Here is a 16,823-nt window from a genome sequence, read left to right on the forward strand (position 1 = left end):
ATGGTGGTTGCATTACCATTGCGTATCAATACAAGAGGGCCGTCCAAGGCAGAGGGTATATCGGGGTCTAGTAGTCCTTATCCCGAATCGCTGACAGGGCTAAGGACGCCTCGCAGACTACAAGCAGGCTCAAATTTTTCAAAAGACTCGGAGTGTTGGAAACAAGCGAAAGAAGCCTTCCAGAAGCAGCTTCTTTCCAAATATGAGGGGACTGACAAGATTCACGAGATCCAGGTTCGGATTAACGAGTTCTTACAGGCTCGGGATAACCTTGACGGTACATTGTACCAATGCCAGAAACTCCGTCGCCTGGCTGAAAAACGGTACGATGGTAAGCTTGGTGGGTTTATCAGAGTTTTACAAGACGTTAGGGATATCGGGGACCCTATCTTATCTGCAGCGCCGGACATTGTTGGAGTCGCTTGGGGCACATTCAGTGCTTTGATCGGGGTAAGAAGCTAGGTTTTAGATATCTACGGATAAAAAAATGCGAAGGTCTGCGTATAAAGCTAATAGATTCATTCACTCAAAGATCGCCATTCATGACATGGACAATTGTGACAACATCTCAGATACCTGTGTCACCGTCATAACGATCATTCTTACGTGTCGGCTCTATGAGAACCAACTCATTAGTATGGATAACGGCGATTTGGAAAAAACCGGGGAGGGCATCGACGGCGACCATCAGCTTCAAGAGCACTTAGTTTCTGCGATCAAAGAAGCCTTAGTTGCTAGCCTCGAATTTTTCTGGCACGCCAACAAGAAATTTACTGGCGAAACTGCTCTCATTCGGAAAGGAGACGAAAAGAAAAAAGTGAAGTTCACAAAGATCAGTAAGTCTCCGGGGTTTCAGTACCCCTAATTTACTAATTGCCCGCTGATACGATTCTTGAAACGTTGTTAATTGTAATCTTTTTAGAAATATTTTTTCGAAATATCTTTGATGCCGAAACGAAAGAAAAGTACGATGAATTGATTACTCACTATGGAGTCGTAAAAGAAAAGGCCGGTCTAGCTTTCCAGGAAAAGGTCATGTCGTTCCTACGTGGTAGGTATTAGTGAGCATCTAGAACTCCAATATACAGGAATGATTAACGAAATTCGTAGTTATTCGGAAGCAGGATAAAGAGCAAATATCCCGCCTACAGGATCTCATATCAACAAACACGGACAGTAGGTTAACCCAAATCGATCCGGTGATACCGCAATGAAGTACTTACTACAAAGTGTGATATGTAGCGATGAACGAAGGGTTGAAAAGAATCGAGGAGTCTATGCACGCCTACATGACGCGATTGCTAACCGGGGTCGGTGTGGTATCATCGACCTTGAAAAGCGCCAAGGAAGGGGTAGATAGGCTGGTTGATGAAAAGAACGTAAAGGCATATCGGAATTACATCGAGAGTTATCGTAAAAGGTTACTACCGGACGAAACGCATCAGATCCAGCTTGATGCCACTCTACAGTCATTACGATACGGAAAAGACCATTTATGCAGTTGGCTATTCGATAACGAAGCATACAAGTCCTGGGAGCGAGAACCAGCAAATCCAGTCCCAATGGGTCCCCAGGGTAATACAAATGCGGCAGTACCCGAGACCAGCGAGAACCCGGCAGACCCTTCTACGGTCAATGGCCTTGTCCCACAGTCGCTACTCTATGTGAAAGGGCTCGCTGGTTTTGGGAAATCGGTTATGATGGCATTGACAATACGAAGACTGAAGTTGAGACTTAGAGGGGAAATACCTATCAACGAAAGCACTTCATTCATAGTTAAGCCGAAAGATCAGGCCTGGCTAGAAACGCAAAGAGCGACAGCAATAAAACAGGATAACAAACCTTTGGTTCTCTTCTGGTTCTTCAAGAAGGGCCTCGATGCGACACAGCGCAAGGAACAAGCCACATCTAGTCTCCTCGCTCAGGTATTCGACGAAAGGAATGTAGAAACTACTCAGGAGGTCGAGAGATTCGTCCAGGCAATCCAACGTCTCGAAAGGCTCAGGCCTCAGAAAAAGGATTGTTCAAACGACAAAGAGGGGGATCAGGCCGAGCGAGATCAGGTTAAGAAGAGAGAGGGCGAAGAGGCAGAACAGAATTTCGCCCGCCTATTGAGTAATTTATCGAAGATCGAGCTAGTGACAAAAATCTTGAGGAAGACGGTATATATCGTCGTTGATGGTTTGGATGAGTGCTTGAACTACGACTCTTCAGACCTCGTTCCAGAGTTAGTCAGATTGAGTCGCTCGAAGGAGGTGAATATAAAGGTCTTACTGTCTAGTCGAACGGATATCGGTATGGAGCGTCACTTTTGGAAGAATGTGGAGGCGGAAAAACAACTTGCTGCAATAGATTTAGAGCATGATGGCTCGGGTGATGACCCACCGCCAGGATCCGCTGCTTGCCTCAGTTTTTTTCACGAAAGAACGTACGAAGAGACCACTATGCTGACGGTCACAGAATTGACAAACTCGCGCGACATGGTCGAATATCTGAATATGTCACTCCGACACGTCATGAAGCAGCGCATGCCTCGGGCCTATCATCCTGACAAAGGAGGGAAAGTCAGCCTACGCCTCAAAAGCGGGAGACTACGAAATGAGATTGAGGCTCTCGTCGAAAAGATTCGTTCTAAATCGAAGGGAATGTTTACCTACTGTGCAATGGTTATAACAAGCCTCGAACAGCCGTCAGAACTGTCTTTAGCTGAGCGTTTAGGAGACTTGCCGATCGGGATGAACGAACTCTACTCTCAACAGCTTGCTTCATTGACTGATGCCGAAAGGAATCTTGTGATGCTTGCGCTTCGTAGGATAATGTACAGCCCTTCTGTTGTCAACACAATCGAAATCGCTGAGCAGTTCAAGAAAATATACATTAAAGATGGAGAAGTGGAAGAGGATCTGACTGGGGATGATTATAACGACTGTGACGGCGAGAGCCCTGAGGGGAGCATAAACGGCGATGGTATCGACGCTAATGACCTACTAGGACAAACCGAAGTGAATATGGAGGAGGCATTGGAATCTGCAAAAGGAACCACAGAAAAGAGCTTTAGAGAGGAGCAATTTGAACGGGCCATGCAAAATCCCGAGATCTTTGCTACGGTAAACCATCTCAGTGTAGCGGGGAGAGACTTTTTCAAGTTTCTAAACGAGAAGCGGAACATCAACGTCATCCATACCACAGTTCGAGAGTGGTTTGAGAGAGAGACCAAAGAGGCTGCAAAGAAAGACTACAGTATTCGAGATCTATTCCGTGTTCGCGAAGACAAGGAGAAGGGCGACATGGTGTTAAGATTGCGAATCCCAAGTAAGAACTCCATACCCTTACTCTTTGGCTCGCGCTAGGTATTTGCTAATCCAGCGTAGAAAGATACGCCCAGGCGGATTTTGAGGACGAAAAACACACTCAACTAGAAATCTTGATCTACCTGCGTAAGCTGAAAAATTGAGGCTAACTATAAGACCTCACTGCACCTGGCTAACATGTGTGCTGTGACGATAGTTCAAGTTTTGACGAATCCGAGATTTCAGCAAGCATATCTACCGCCCGTTCCTAGTGAAGATGAGGATATTCCAGAGCCTAAGGAAAACGAACCTTGGCGAGGAGAGATTTTGCATTGGGTCCATCACATGCGTCGTGTGGGGGAGCTTTGGCCACTAGAGGAGCGTACGACGAAAAAGTGGCATGCCATGAAGGAGTACCTTCGAAAGCTAATACAACCAGAAATTTTCAAGCGGTGGTCTATTCAATACGGCTTGCAAACTGGCATAGACCTTGATATGATCCGGGGTTATGGTATTGCCGCCAGGCCCGCTATTACAGGGAGTGTCTTCGGGTTGGACGTTCTTATAGATTTTCTGCTCAAATCAGAAGACCTGCAGCACGAGATAACTTACATAACGCCAGCAAAACACACTATCCTGCATTATCCAGCCATATTTCGCTTTCCAGAGCTCGTTTTAGAAATAATCAAGCGAGGGGTGTCTATCAATAGCCACTGTACTTGCGCCGCAGATAACACCGGATTCACAACATGTCTTAGAGAGGTCGAATTTCTTGACGTTCATGCGGAGCAGCTGACTCCAGAAAACCGAGATAGGAGAGAAAAATTGATACAATCGGTGAAATATATGGTCGAAAATGGAGCCGATCTCAACATGCCTCTCGCTAGAACTCCTCAACTCCCTCTACAAAGAATCATCGCGATTGGCGACCCTAGTTTGTTCGAACTTGCTCTAAACCGGGTTGACGGTATGGCAGTTGACTTGGAATTGCGAGACGACAACCAAAGAACAGCACTACACACGATCCTTTCAAAACAATGCAAGCTACCCAAGAATATACAACTTGCATTTACCAAGAAACTTCTGCAGAAAGGCGCGAATCCAAATGCGGAAGATAAGCACAGCAGAACACCATTCTACAAGGCAGTCTCCGCTAAAAACCTCGACGCCGTGACTCTCCTCCTCGACTACGGACACAATGTGGAATTTATGGTCAACGATGATGACGTGTATGGGAACACTCCCCTCATAAAAATTGCAATGGAGGCCAGCACACCAGAAGACCTCAAAATCATAGACCTTTTGGTTAAGAAGGGAGCTAACCTTCAATATTTGTCCACCTGGACCGGGAGAAATGCTCTTTGTACCGCAATTTACTACGAAAAATGGGACGCGGCAGATTCACTGTTGAAGAAGCACAAGGAGATTTATGGCGAAGTATATAGCGGTTTAAGTCAAAGAGATGCCGAGGGAGAGACAATTCTACATCGGGCCATGTCTGATAGTAATGGTAACGATATGACAGACCATATCCTCAGATCTCTAACACCGCATGAGCGCAACACATTTCTGGAGGAGAAGGGCGGGGTTCAGCAGATGACCCCATTCCACAAGGCGATTGATTGTGGAGGCCTGGAGCATGCTGCTTACCTTCTTGACCTTGGCGCTAGTCCTTTTGCTATCGACTCGAAAGGCATGGCTGTCGGATCGCGATTCATACAGCAATTTATTAGTTCCGAAACTTTTCCGCAACCGGATTCTCCATTCTTCATGACAGATCGAAAGTTGTTCCGTGCTTTCGCCTTCGCACCAAACTGTCGGGGTTACAGTCGGATTTTCGACGGAAGCAGCAGAGTATTGGAGTCCTATTTGAATTTGGAATTGGATCCACTCGTGCAGATTGAAGATAGCTGGAATGCGCTAGATTTTGCGTATGCTTATGGCAAACAAGCTACAATGCGGGGGCGGGTTCCGAACTATGACAATATGACATCGAATCGGCAAAAGGAGTGGCGACATATATTTAAGCCACTTCAACAATGGGGGGTTGAGAGCTCACATAATAGCGTCGAGATATCTGCAGATGGCCTTACTTGCACTGTTCGAGTCGGTGAAGGGCGAATAGAGGAGGAGGAGGAGGAGGAGGAGGAGGAGGAGGAGGAGGAGGAGGAGGAGGGGGCGGATGTGAAGGGAAAGAGTGAGTGCGCAAAGCTCGCCTTAGGGGACTTCGTTACTGAGATTTACACGTTTGTAGAAGCCACAAGGATTCATACGAACAAACCAATTGCTCCGTACGACGAAAAATTCTACTTTGAAGTACAAATTTTGGAAACAACAGGAGAAATGCAGTAAGTGCCTTAATATTGGCGGCGAGGGATGTATATTGACTCTGGTTTTAACAGTGCATTCGAAATCGGACTGACAAGAGATCCTCATATCACTAACTATCTCCCAGACTCTGAAAGGGAGATGAGATACAACATTTCCGAACTCAGTAACGGTGATATCTTAGGCTGTGGTTATCGCCAAAAGCAAGGTGTTATATTCTGGACGGTGAATGGGGGGGTTGTGAGCTCTAGCTGCGAAAACATCCGCGGTAAACTTTATCCAATGTTCGCGGGATTCAGTGAATATCGAATAAAAACCAATTTTGCGGGTCCATTCAAGTGGCATGATGAGAACTTTGGTGGCAATTCAGAATAGTTTTCATTCGCACTGATCGGAGGCGAACAAAACAGAAATTCAAGAAGCACATTACTTATATCGTATTTGATCTCACTATAGCTAGTGAGTAAGTGTGTAGCCATTAGAATATGGCTTCAATGTTTTTAATGTTTCTGACAATTATGCGGGTGGGCACTTAAATACTTAGGGGAGTAGAATGGATACTTGTAACTATATCAAAGACCAATTTTTTTGCATATTGTAAAAAGGCGTCTGCTGTGAGATCCTAGTGTACTAGTGGCAATAATCCACGCGATCGCTTTAACGAGTATGATCATGAAACGGAAAATTAAGTGAAAAGGTACATATGCTATGCATTGTGCATGTGCGCGAGGCCTCACAGTTTCGTGCCAAAGTGGCAAAGATTACCCCGCCTTCATAAAAGGCCATACAGCCTCCTAGAACTTTCCAAGCGTGGACTAGTACGCTCAGCGAACATCGGGCCGCGGATAGATCTCGAACTCTGTCACCCGGTAGAACAAACAAGGCTATAAGCCTAAATGAGTGGCTTCGAAATCGCAAGCATAGTCACTTGGGATAGAATTGATTTCTTTCGGATTTCAGAGCTCTGCACCGTGGCTTCGAGTTAAACCATATTCTTGCATACCTGAACCAATCCGCCGAATCTCAAAATCTGAGAAGAGAAAAAACATACCTCTAGGCATCATTCTCGATTAATTCACTTCACCACACGAAATATGAATGCTTTGCAATTGAGATCCCCGATGAGCGCTCCACATTTACTTACACCCTGACGATTCTGTAATAAATTATGTGTCGTGAGATCTTCATTCATTGTCAGCGAGTGTTACGGCCCCGTAAACAGCATGCATAATCTTGGTCCTGGGACTAATATCATACTAAGCCCTCATATATTTCTAGGGCCCTTCACCTGCATCCCAGCCCGCTAACCGAATGATAAAAGCGAATTTATAGAATGGCCCGTTGCCGCATGGGCGAGTCGAAATGAGGGGCAACTGTATGTTGACCTACACCCCACCGTGGTAGCTAGCTTTAAATTAAGAAGTTCAAGGCTAGCAGCTTGTAATCGAACTTAGCGATGCGTTAGCTTCATTGTCATCCGCTGATTAATTAATTCGCTTCGAACTCACCTATATCGCAATCTTCTACGCATCGCCTTGCGTATGCATTATCGATAGGCTTAGCCCTCGCAACTTTCATGATATGGGTATCTCAGTATTAAGTTGTTTAGTGACGGCCCCTGCTTTTCAGACTCTGAGGGCCGGTCAGCCTAGTAAGCTTACTAGGCCGTGCTCCGCCAGTCCGCTTGTTCTTGTATTCCAGAGAACACGCCGTCAACTTTCGAAAGGTTCGACCTTCGGCGTCGAGTCGACAGGGCTATTATGGGTAAGAGTACTACTCTGGTTACACGGGTTATACAACTAGGGCGCCTGCGCAGCTGCGCAGATACAAGATTACGACATTGATTGTGCTCCCTCTAGGCCTCTTAGATGTCATTGAGTCTATGTAAAAATCTATCATGCCTTTATCCTATCCCTCCCGATCAAGACACTCGCTCTATCGCTCAAAACCAACTTCATAGTCCCGACGGCATCACTCTCGTTTATAATATTTGGCCTCGATCTTATCATCCTTTAGGGACTTATATCCCATTCAGATTTTTGTCGTAATGTATTTCAAACCCGCTTCCATCGTGGCCGCTGCCGCCCTTTTAAAGTCGGCGGATGCTCACGTCCGTTCATGCATACTTATGGAAACGTTTATCAAAATCGCTTTAGCTAGGTGATTGGCCACCAGTCATGGATTAAAACCTAAAGTCACGGTTACGGACAATGGCCAGGTCAATTCGATACCGTCGTCTTCGGCAATCCAACCATTCCCGCATGCTGTGGCGCTCTCCAAAAAAACAAGAACTTCCCCCGTTATTGGATGGATCAAGGCTGCGGCACAACTCTTGAGGCTCGGAACTTATACTATCGAAAGAATCAGTGGAGGGACGGAGCAAACTACTAAGACCCAAACATCACGAGCAGTCTCAAATTATGGTGGGCCCCGGGAATTACCATTTCTTCATGGCGCCCATTGCCATGGGTGCTCTCCCTCAGACACCGGGGATATTAAAATGGCAAGCATCCACAGGTAAGTTGTCCTCAGTTGTTCAATTAAAGAAATCTGAAGGAAATCTCCTAAAATCAAACGTGATTACACAAATAGAATGGCGCTAGCCACTCCCGGAGGGTGGGTCTAAATTGCAACTTATCAGGGTATATTTCAAGACGCTCTATCTCCAAACTTCTGATATACACCTCTAACACTCCCTTGCAGTGAACGCCGACGGCGCGGGTCCCTTCAGGTAGGATGAGAAACTGGGTTAAACAGCTTTTGAGCCAGAATCTCTAATCAATTCCGGACTATTCTTATTCTTAGATGCCGAGTTGATACTGGGGCTACCAGCCACGACTTTGGTCGATGGCTTACAGTTTGCAAACAACCCCCGGCAGTCAAGCCTAGTATTCAGTCGATGCAGGTAGATTAAATACGTGGTCCAATCTCAGAGTCGAAATCCGCGACGATATAAAATGTACAGGGAAGTCCAGTAAATACGAGAACATCTGCCTACTCCGTTATGAAAACTTTGCAAAGTATATAACAGTGCATCCCCGAAATTCGCAGCAGAATGACTTTTCTAACTATCACATTTTAGGAACGGCCGTTCGGTGGATGCGTCCCATTTGATGTGATTTATCCCAAGGCTGTAAACCCAAAGCCTGTACCGATAATTATAAAACCTGAGCCTCAGCGTCCAAAGGGAAATCCCGGATACGATATTCAGGGCGGCCAGCCGGAAGATCGCTACACCGGGTATTATCAATAACGAAAACGAGAGATCGGCCAAAAGCAGGGTAGGCGTGCTGCCAATGCTGCTCCTAAGGCGGTTGCTGAGCCAGGGCCAGTCGCTAGCCATGAGTCTGAGCCAGCCGAATCTGAAAATGAGGTTGAGACGACCGATTGAATAAATGTCATCAAGCATCGATCGATGAGATGATGATACGGGACATATGCGCATGCAAAGATCTTGTAAGAGGAAATGAAGCTTTCCTGATTTTCATGATATTGAACTGGTCTCGATGTATTTTTAAGAAATTGAGTATAGAGGCATAGAATTACAAAAATAGAAATCAATTTTTCGATTGGTGAGGATATGTACTATTCATTGGCTTCACCACCAAAAACACACCAATATAATCTAGTAGCCTCGAAAGAACTTATCCCAAAACGTGTGCCCGAGCATGACTCAGTCATATCTCGTCTCGAGGCCTCCGAGCTTCTTCTTAAAATCAAGGCCTTAATATAAACAAGATCGTGAGAACCATTGAGGTAGTTGATTCAAATGCAACAAAAGTAAATGTGTTGAGCCCACTAATATCACCGTTGACGAAGCCAAAATATCTGCAATTACACAAATTCAAGCAGGTACATCGGTGGGCCTGGTATCGCATGATAGCAACATACTGGACTAAGAAGTTTCAAGAATGCACAGAGGCGAGCACAAGCCAGGAGCGTTCGAGACCTTCCTCGTCTTCGCTTCACAAGATCCAACGGCTGTTTTCGCGGAAAGTCTTAATCGACCTATACCTGCAGAAACGTTCGAAAATGATTAAGCTGCCTAAGACACTTCCTATCTTAATCTCAATCCCAAACATACAAACATAGAAGCTAACTACCTATCAGCATATTTTAAAAAGTCACGTTTAGGTTTCCGAGATTCCTCGCAAAACCTTATGATTGCCATTTTAGACGGCATACATCAACACTAGACTGTATTAGGAAATAGGTCAGAAGATTTCATTAATCTCAACGGGTTCTCGAGTTTTCAAGTTCTCCACATGGTCACGGCGGTGGGCGACGATGTTTTATTTTGTTTAATTTAAGCTTCCGATTTGGCGAGTGGGCCAACCGTTCGTCCCGAGACATGTTTTTACTTTTGGCGAACGGTCAGGCCGGGTATATAAACGAAGTATAGATCTCTCTCCGAGACTTAAATCCATACAGCCTCCAATCCAGACATCTATAGATCTAGTATCCAAACTCACATCATTGGTAATATCACTACAAAATGGTGTAAGTATAAACAACATCAATTGTAAAGCCATCTCTAAGTTTTATTCCCATAGTTCCGCAACTCTCTTCATCCAATTACTCGTCGCCGGTGCCGCATCCGCACAATGGTCCGATCCGTCGTATATCCAGGCCGCTGCCGACAATTGGGCGGAACAGAATCCCAAGTTGAGCAAGTACCCCAATGATTTTACTAGAGATATCTGGATCGTATGTAACATATATTCCACTTTTCTTATTCATTTTGCGTCGTTTGCTCACTTTCTTTTTTTATATAGAAGGAAATTCATTCACACAATGACTACACGCGCAAGGCACCGTTTTATGAAGGTATGCAATACATAACACTAGAGCAGTGCACTAATGACTTAGTCGTATATATACTAACGATGATCGATTTCTTGCTAGCCCTTTCGGTTGGTGCTATGTCAGTGGAGGCCGATGTCTGGGTTAAAGACGGCCAGCTGTTGGTAAGTATCACCGCCGATAACTCATTGCCTAGATATAGTGTTTAACAGCGAATTTACAGGTCGGTCACGATGAGATCTCCTTGACAAGAGAACGCACCCTCCGCAGCCTTTACATCGATCCGATCATGGATACTCTTCGCAAGATGAACCCTGATACCGAGTTTTCCAAGGGTACAAAATGGTACGCCGACCCAAATAATTCCCTTTGCAATACGGAGACCTTTCTAACATGGAAGTAATAGCGGCCTCTTCGGGATGTGGTGCCCACAAACCTTCCACCTCGCCGTTGACTTCAAATCCCCCGCTGAAGAAGTCCTCCCTCTCCTTCTCAAGGACCTCGCCCCACTCCGCGAAGGTGGTTTTTTGACGGAATACAATGGCGAAGAAAAGATCGAAAGAGCCATAACGGTCTCAGTCGGCGGAACCGCCGTCTACGAAAACGTCATCGCGGGTCAAAAGCTCCCACGTAACCATTTCGTCGTCGCCCCAATCCTCGAGATTGGAACTCTAGATGAACAACGACATCCCGACGGTAGCTTTGTGTACGATAACACCACCAGTCTTTTTGCGCAAGCACACTTTAATGCTGCCGTTGGACTGCCGTTTGAGTATGTTTGGGGTGAGGTTACCGCTGAGCATACGGCGAGACTTAAGGAGCTTGTGCAGAATGCTAGGGCTAGAGGGATGGGATCTACCTTTTGGGGTTCACCGAATTGGCCTGTTGGTGCTAGGAACTCGGCGTGGAAGGCGCTTGTTGAGGCTGGCGTGTCGTTGATTTATGCTGATGATTTGCAGGCGGCTGCAAAGGCTCTTTGGCAGTAGATTGGTTTAGCCCTCAGATATCCTCGAGCAAAGATTGCTTTGTAGAAAAATATATTTCAAAGCTTAATAGTCGGTAGTTAGAATGGATGTTTTAATATAATAGTTGTTATTACTAACCCTTCATTCATCATCCTTTTGATATCATGATCTCAACAGTGATTTTTGAATGAGGAATATGTATGTACTCCTGTACTGAAACCAATAACCAAGTCACAAGACTATTTTCACAACTAAAATACCAGCGTGCACCAAATTCAAAGAAAAGGCGTGTGCGCCAGTCATATCCCGCTGAGTCCTATTCAAGCCGCACCCTCAAAACCTCCACTTCGACATCCATCTATCCAAGCCACACCATCTAACCATGTTAACCGTTCAGAACCATACGAGTTATACAACAATGACGACATCAATACACGGCGAGTATATGGTACCGAGGAGGTTGGTATGCACATGTTCAGCAACTGGGATCACCATGCTCGCGATACTCTAACTTTGAGCCAAAAGGTCTCAAGTTTCTTAGAGTGCAAGGTGAAAATAGAGGCGCCAAGTCAACCCGAATGGCCGGAAGACTCTACGGAAGTGTTCACAGCCAATATATTCCCTGGCATATGGCGGGGTTGCTATAACATTCAGAATTTAGGTTTCCGTCCACCGGTTATGGGAAACGCCAGAACAGCCGTGCAGCTACTACACCAGAACGGTACGGATATTGAGGCTAAGTGTAAAAGCGGAGAGACTGTCCTTCATTGTGCAGCTCGGTACGGATACACTGATATAGTACAACACTTGCTGGAGCTGGGAGCCGATTCCAACGTAGCCAAAAAAGATGGGCTTCCACCTTTATATCCGGTAGCCGAGGATGGGCATGTTGCTATCACAAAAAGTTTGATAGAAAATGGGACGGCAAATGTTAACGCCGGATCCGATTCTGGGTGGAAGCCTCTTCACGTAGCAGCGGGCGAAGGATATCAAGGTGTTGTTGAAGTACTTGTTGAGAACGGGACAAATGTCGGTGCACAGAGTGCTCTATATTTTATGCCTTTGTTAGTAGCCACAACCTCTGGCGAACTTGAGGCTGTGAAGCTCCTACTGGAGTACGGTGCTAGTCTAGAACTTAGGACGAAGGATGGAAAAATGGCACTGCATGTGGCCGCGGGGGGGAGGCGCAAAATATTCGATTTACTTGTAGAAATGGGTGCCAATGCTAATGCCAAAGATAACGATGATCTTACACCTAGTTTAATCTAGGATATTAACATATATAGCGAGAACCTTTGGCATAATTACAGAAGTACCAGGAATTATAACAAAGAATAAAGATATAACGTATTTCACCTAGTATACGCGCACACCCAGTTATAGCGCAAAATCAACACATCTCGCTTACCCCATCAAAATTTCACCCCATCAAAACTGCGAACACCTCCCCCTTTCTCGACATTATACCTCTCGACACGACACGACACGCTTCACAATACGTCCCGACATCCCACGATACACCCCGACATCTCACGATACACCCCGACATCCCACGATATTAACAATGGTCTCTCATCCTCGACGAGTTGCTCTCAAGCGAAGCTATCATGTAGTCGATAACGCGTCTCGAGCCGAGACAATTCAAATAGCTATTCGTACATTAAAAAAGGGTCATTTCAAATCAATTCGTACTTCCGCGGCTGCCCACGGGATTACAGAAAGTACACTAAAATAACACGTTAACAGTAATAATACCAGTAATCTAACAAAAACACATTAATCTCAAATAACGATTTCGATAAAAGGAGAGAAGTTATTTATCAAATAAGTATTACGTCTTTATGGTTAAAGGTTCTCGCTACGACTCGACATAATACGGCACATAACGAGCAAACTCGCGAGTCATAAAATCAGTTAAAATTAAATTACAAAATTTTTAAAATAATACCCAAAATTATAAAGTACTTATTTGCGAGCTCTCGACAATAATCGTGTTAAAGCGAATAATCCTGATTCGATTCTAAAATTCTATAACTTATTTTTAAGTATTAAATTAAAGTATGAAATTAATAAGAATAGACTTTTTAATATAAACAAAAAAGGCTTTTGTTACACCTGTCCCAGGTCTCCTTGGCGGGATTCCCAAAACAGCTTAGCACCTTGCTAATTTCTCAACTCTATTTATTCAGGTCTCTCAGTGTAGGAAATTATGTATTCAGATGAATGAATAGAATTGTGGGTAGAATATGTAACACAGTTAGGTATGACTGTTCAATAGAAGTTTCCGTTGATAAGTTAATCAATAGGATTCAAGAAAAAATCATAAATCATTATCGATTAAAGAGTATTATATACACGAAACCTCTTCCTATAAAGCGTAAGTATCTTAATACAATCGAGTGAGCGTCTTAAGCGCCTTGAGCGACTCTTGACAGTCGCCCGAATCGCTCGTAGCGCTCGTCAAGGTATGTCTGTTACAGGGATGTGCGAAATCAAACATGTGTTGTGGTCAACACAAGAAGTCAAGAAATGTTAGTAAAATCACAGGTATATGAAGTACTTAAATAAATAGCAAACGTAAGGTAGGAATTGCAAACATATTGGCAAACCAGCCATGAGGAAATTTATGAGAAGAAACCAATGTCTGACACGCCAAGCCATCTCGCCTAGTTTGGTTAGGGCGTATGGCGAGGCCGTGACACTTTTGAACGGCGATTTCGAGTTTAGGACTACCGAGGGCTAGGAGATCATTATGGATTCATCACAATCTAGTTGCACACTTAAGTATACAGCCTGGAACTATTGGCCTTGGAAAATCATCAACAAAGTTGCTCTTAGACCGGTAACCAATCTAAAACAGCCGTCGCCTTATTCCGGAATTGTTCTCAAACAGACCCTCGCAGCATGGTCGGACCCGAGGGCCAAGTGCGCCTCTGAGATTGCTTTCGAATTTCTATGGTACGAGAGTGATTTCTACCTACATTGTTTCATCTATGGAAAATGCATCCTCTCGGTAAGGGCGAACAAGGAGGCTGCCGCTCATGGCGAGCTGTTGGCTAGGGGGGCAGTCTTTACAAATCACAGGCCTCCAACATTTCTTGAAATCTGGTGCAGCTGCACAAAACAAACAAGTTATGAACTACGAGATCAACTCCATAGCTAGTAGTGTCTACCATTCCCTAGTGTTGTGTTGTATTGTTACAAGTTTTGTCACAAAATTCATGTTTATCCTGACCTACAATTTTTTTTTGAAAAACACATCATAATTTTGCAAAACTACTATTTTATAAATTACAAAATAAACCCATCTGAAGAATAAAATTATTCTTTTCTATGCAAAAGTCAATAATTTTGGTGGGGTTATCGTCGAAAGCTTTATGACAAGCTTTCTGGCAGGTAACAATTTGTATTGTCGTTGTTGTGTCAAACATTACTAGTCTCAGCGCTCAACCCTTGCATAATTTCCTAATTGGTCTTGTTTCCTGATTGGTCTTGGTACAATCTGCGCCGAGTTCGCCGCTTTCTTGACACTCTAAACGCAGATGGTGGGAATGATATTCCCGAAGATGTCTTAGGCGGTTTGGAACAGACTTTTAAGCTTTCCTGGAAATACAGAGCCCGCTGCATTATACACATTGCTGATTCTCCCCCTCATGGTCGAACCCTGCACGACCTTGGCGACCACGAAGCTAATTATCCTCAACCCGGCAGTGGATGATCCAGCTCGATATTAACTATGCCCCTTCTTCGAATCAACAGCTCCACATATAAGATGGCCTACGTCTTCTTCGAGGCCTACTCTGCCGTCTCTCCAAACTGTAAGCGCCATAACTCCAATACATATTACTCCGCTACTTGCAGGGCCAGGATTGGCTCCTTCAAAGCCGGTTCCCAGAACTGGGGCTCATCCAACGGCGTACCTAATAAGGACCTTACTTTGAGGAGCATAACCTTGGAATATCATTTAATGACCTGCGGCACTTGGTAGCCAAGGTTGTTACCACCTCTGTGTCGACTTCTGCCAGTCTCTCGGTTCCCACTCCCTTCTCGGTTACCAGGCGGCCGGCTAAGGACTTTGAAGTCGTCTCGGAAGATTCCCCGCCGGAGTGGGGCAGCCCTGGCTGGTTCAATCAGGCCCTCACCTTGGAAGCTTTCTCTGCGGACGTGATTACGCATGGAAGCAGCATGCTCGACGATTATCAATACTACTGATCTCACCATTCATAGGCGAGACAAACCATTTGCCTAGGGTGTCATGAGCATGACTGCATATGCCCGTTCAGCTGCTTCCCGGAACTGGTTAGTTATCAAGCCGTTCAAGCGTGGTGGCAAGACGTTCATCGATCTAGTTGATGATATGTGTAGCCAGGCTCTTTGCAAAGCCTTTGCTCTCGAGTTCAACGCTCTGGTGTCCGAAAAGTACTCACTTGACTTCATCCTTGTCACCTGCCTTAGGCCGAAACCAGACACTCGCAACGCCGCTGACTTTCTTTCGCTCGAGCTTTCGATCGAAGGAGATTATGTGAGGTACAACTCAAATAGCGGCTGGGTCAATCCAAGCATATCCAACCCTACATCCCAAGCCGCTCAGGTATTCTCTCACTTCACCTTTGAGCGGTCCGTGGATCGCTTCCTAGTTAGCGATTTGTAGGGTGTGGGCCAGGTCCCGACAGACCCTGCCATTCACACTGCCGATAAAGCTCGCTTCTCCTCCATGGATGTGAATCTCAACGACGATGGCTTCAAGTTCTTCTTCTTCAGTCATCAGCGCAATAGGGTGTGCAAGAATCTTGGCCTCAAGAGCAACAAGGCAATGCTTTTGACGGGGAATTTCGAGTTCGGGCAGATCTAGCCTGAACAGATTGAGGGGATAACATGAGGGTTTCCTGCTCAAATAAGCTATGCGATAAAATCTTGCGGGTAGCCGCAGCCAAGCTGTCGACTTCTCCGGTTACCGCTGGTGCCACAACTGCTGGATCGAACTTCGTTTCTCGACGGTGAAGACTCTGTGCGCAGCTTCCGGTCCCCCACATCAATTCAAGCTATCTCGCTTTTTTTGCGAGTTGCAGGGTCAAGTTTTCCCCCACTTCTGCCCCAATCATCGTAATGGTGTGACAGATGGCTTAGCTGTCAACCCAACCGCACCACCTCGGAGATCCCGGACTGTCAATTTGGTGCAATCTGTACTAATATAGAGTGCTTGTTCATACACCCTATTCCTCCGTGTTCCCGAGGCTCCGCATGCGCCACACCAGGCTGTACCTTTCGGCATTCAGTCGCAGAGTGCCGATACAACGACAAGTGTACGAATTCTGACTGTCCTTATAGACATCCTGGACCTCGTCACGCTTCTGAATCCGCCGCTAGCTGGCGTCAGGATGAGAAGAACCAGACTCCCGAATGTCGGTATGGAACCGATTGCACCAATATTGAATGC

General features: G+C 45.4%; 4 protein-coding genes across 4 annotated transcripts; all 4 read left to right on the top strand.

Annotated features, from left to right (window-relative positions):
* On the top strand, positions 1 to 5,993 carry DFL_004382 (uncharacterized protein; the record flags this gene model as incomplete). The annotated part of the gene is made up of 9 exons (XM_067633467.1): positions 1 to 450; positions 533 to 836; positions 923 to 1,051; positions 1,111 to 1,176; positions 1,243 to 3,312; positions 3,372 to 3,437; positions 3,508 to 5,487; positions 5,545 to 5,638; positions 5,693 to 5,993. The coding sequence occupies 9 exons, from the start codon at positions 1 to 3 to the stop codon at positions 5,991 to 5,993; spliced, it is 5,460 nt and encodes a 1,819-aa protein (XP_067491632.1).
* A 4,120-nt stretch (positions 5,994 to 10,113) lies between these two features.
* On the top strand, positions 10,114 to 11,407 carry DFL_004383 (uncharacterized protein; the record flags this gene model as incomplete). Its single annotated transcript, XM_067633468.1, has 6 exons — positions 10,114 to 10,118; positions 10,172 to 10,325; positions 10,394 to 10,445; positions 10,524 to 10,585; positions 10,645 to 10,766; positions 10,828 to 11,407. 6 exons carry the CDS (start codon positions 10,114 to 10,116, stop codon positions 11,405 to 11,407), a joined length of 975 nt encoding a protein of 324 aa, XP_067491633.1.
* A 397-nt stretch (positions 11,408 to 11,804) lies between these two features.
* DFL_004384 (uncharacterized protein) lies at positions 11,805 to 12,655 on the top strand (the record flags this gene model as incomplete). The annotated part of the gene is made up of 2 exons (XM_067633469.1): positions 11,805 to 11,849; positions 11,912 to 12,655. 2 exons carry the CDS (start codon positions 11,805 to 11,807, stop codon positions 12,653 to 12,655), a joined length of 789 nt encoding a protein of 262 aa, XP_067491634.1.
* A 2,467-nt stretch (positions 12,656 to 15,122) lies between these two features.
* DFL_004385 (uncharacterized protein) lies at positions 15,123 to 16,238 on the top strand (the record flags this gene model as incomplete). The annotated part of the gene is made up of 4 exons (XM_067633470.1): positions 15,123 to 15,204; positions 15,375 to 15,550; positions 15,636 to 15,977; positions 16,050 to 16,238. 4 exons carry the CDS (start codon positions 15,123 to 15,125, stop codon positions 16,236 to 16,238), a joined length of 789 nt encoding a protein of 262 aa, XP_067491635.1.
* Between the last annotated feature and the right edge of the window lie 585 nt (positions 16,239 to 16,823).

Source organism: Arthrobotrys flagrans (genome assembly GCF_004000055.1).
Source record: "Arthrobotrys flagrans strain CBS H-5679 chromosome Unknown unitig_0, whole genome shotgun sequence".
Lineage (NCBI taxonomy): Eukaryota > Fungi > Ascomycota > Orbiliomycetes > Orbiliales > Orbiliaceae > Arthrobotrys > Arthrobotrys flagrans.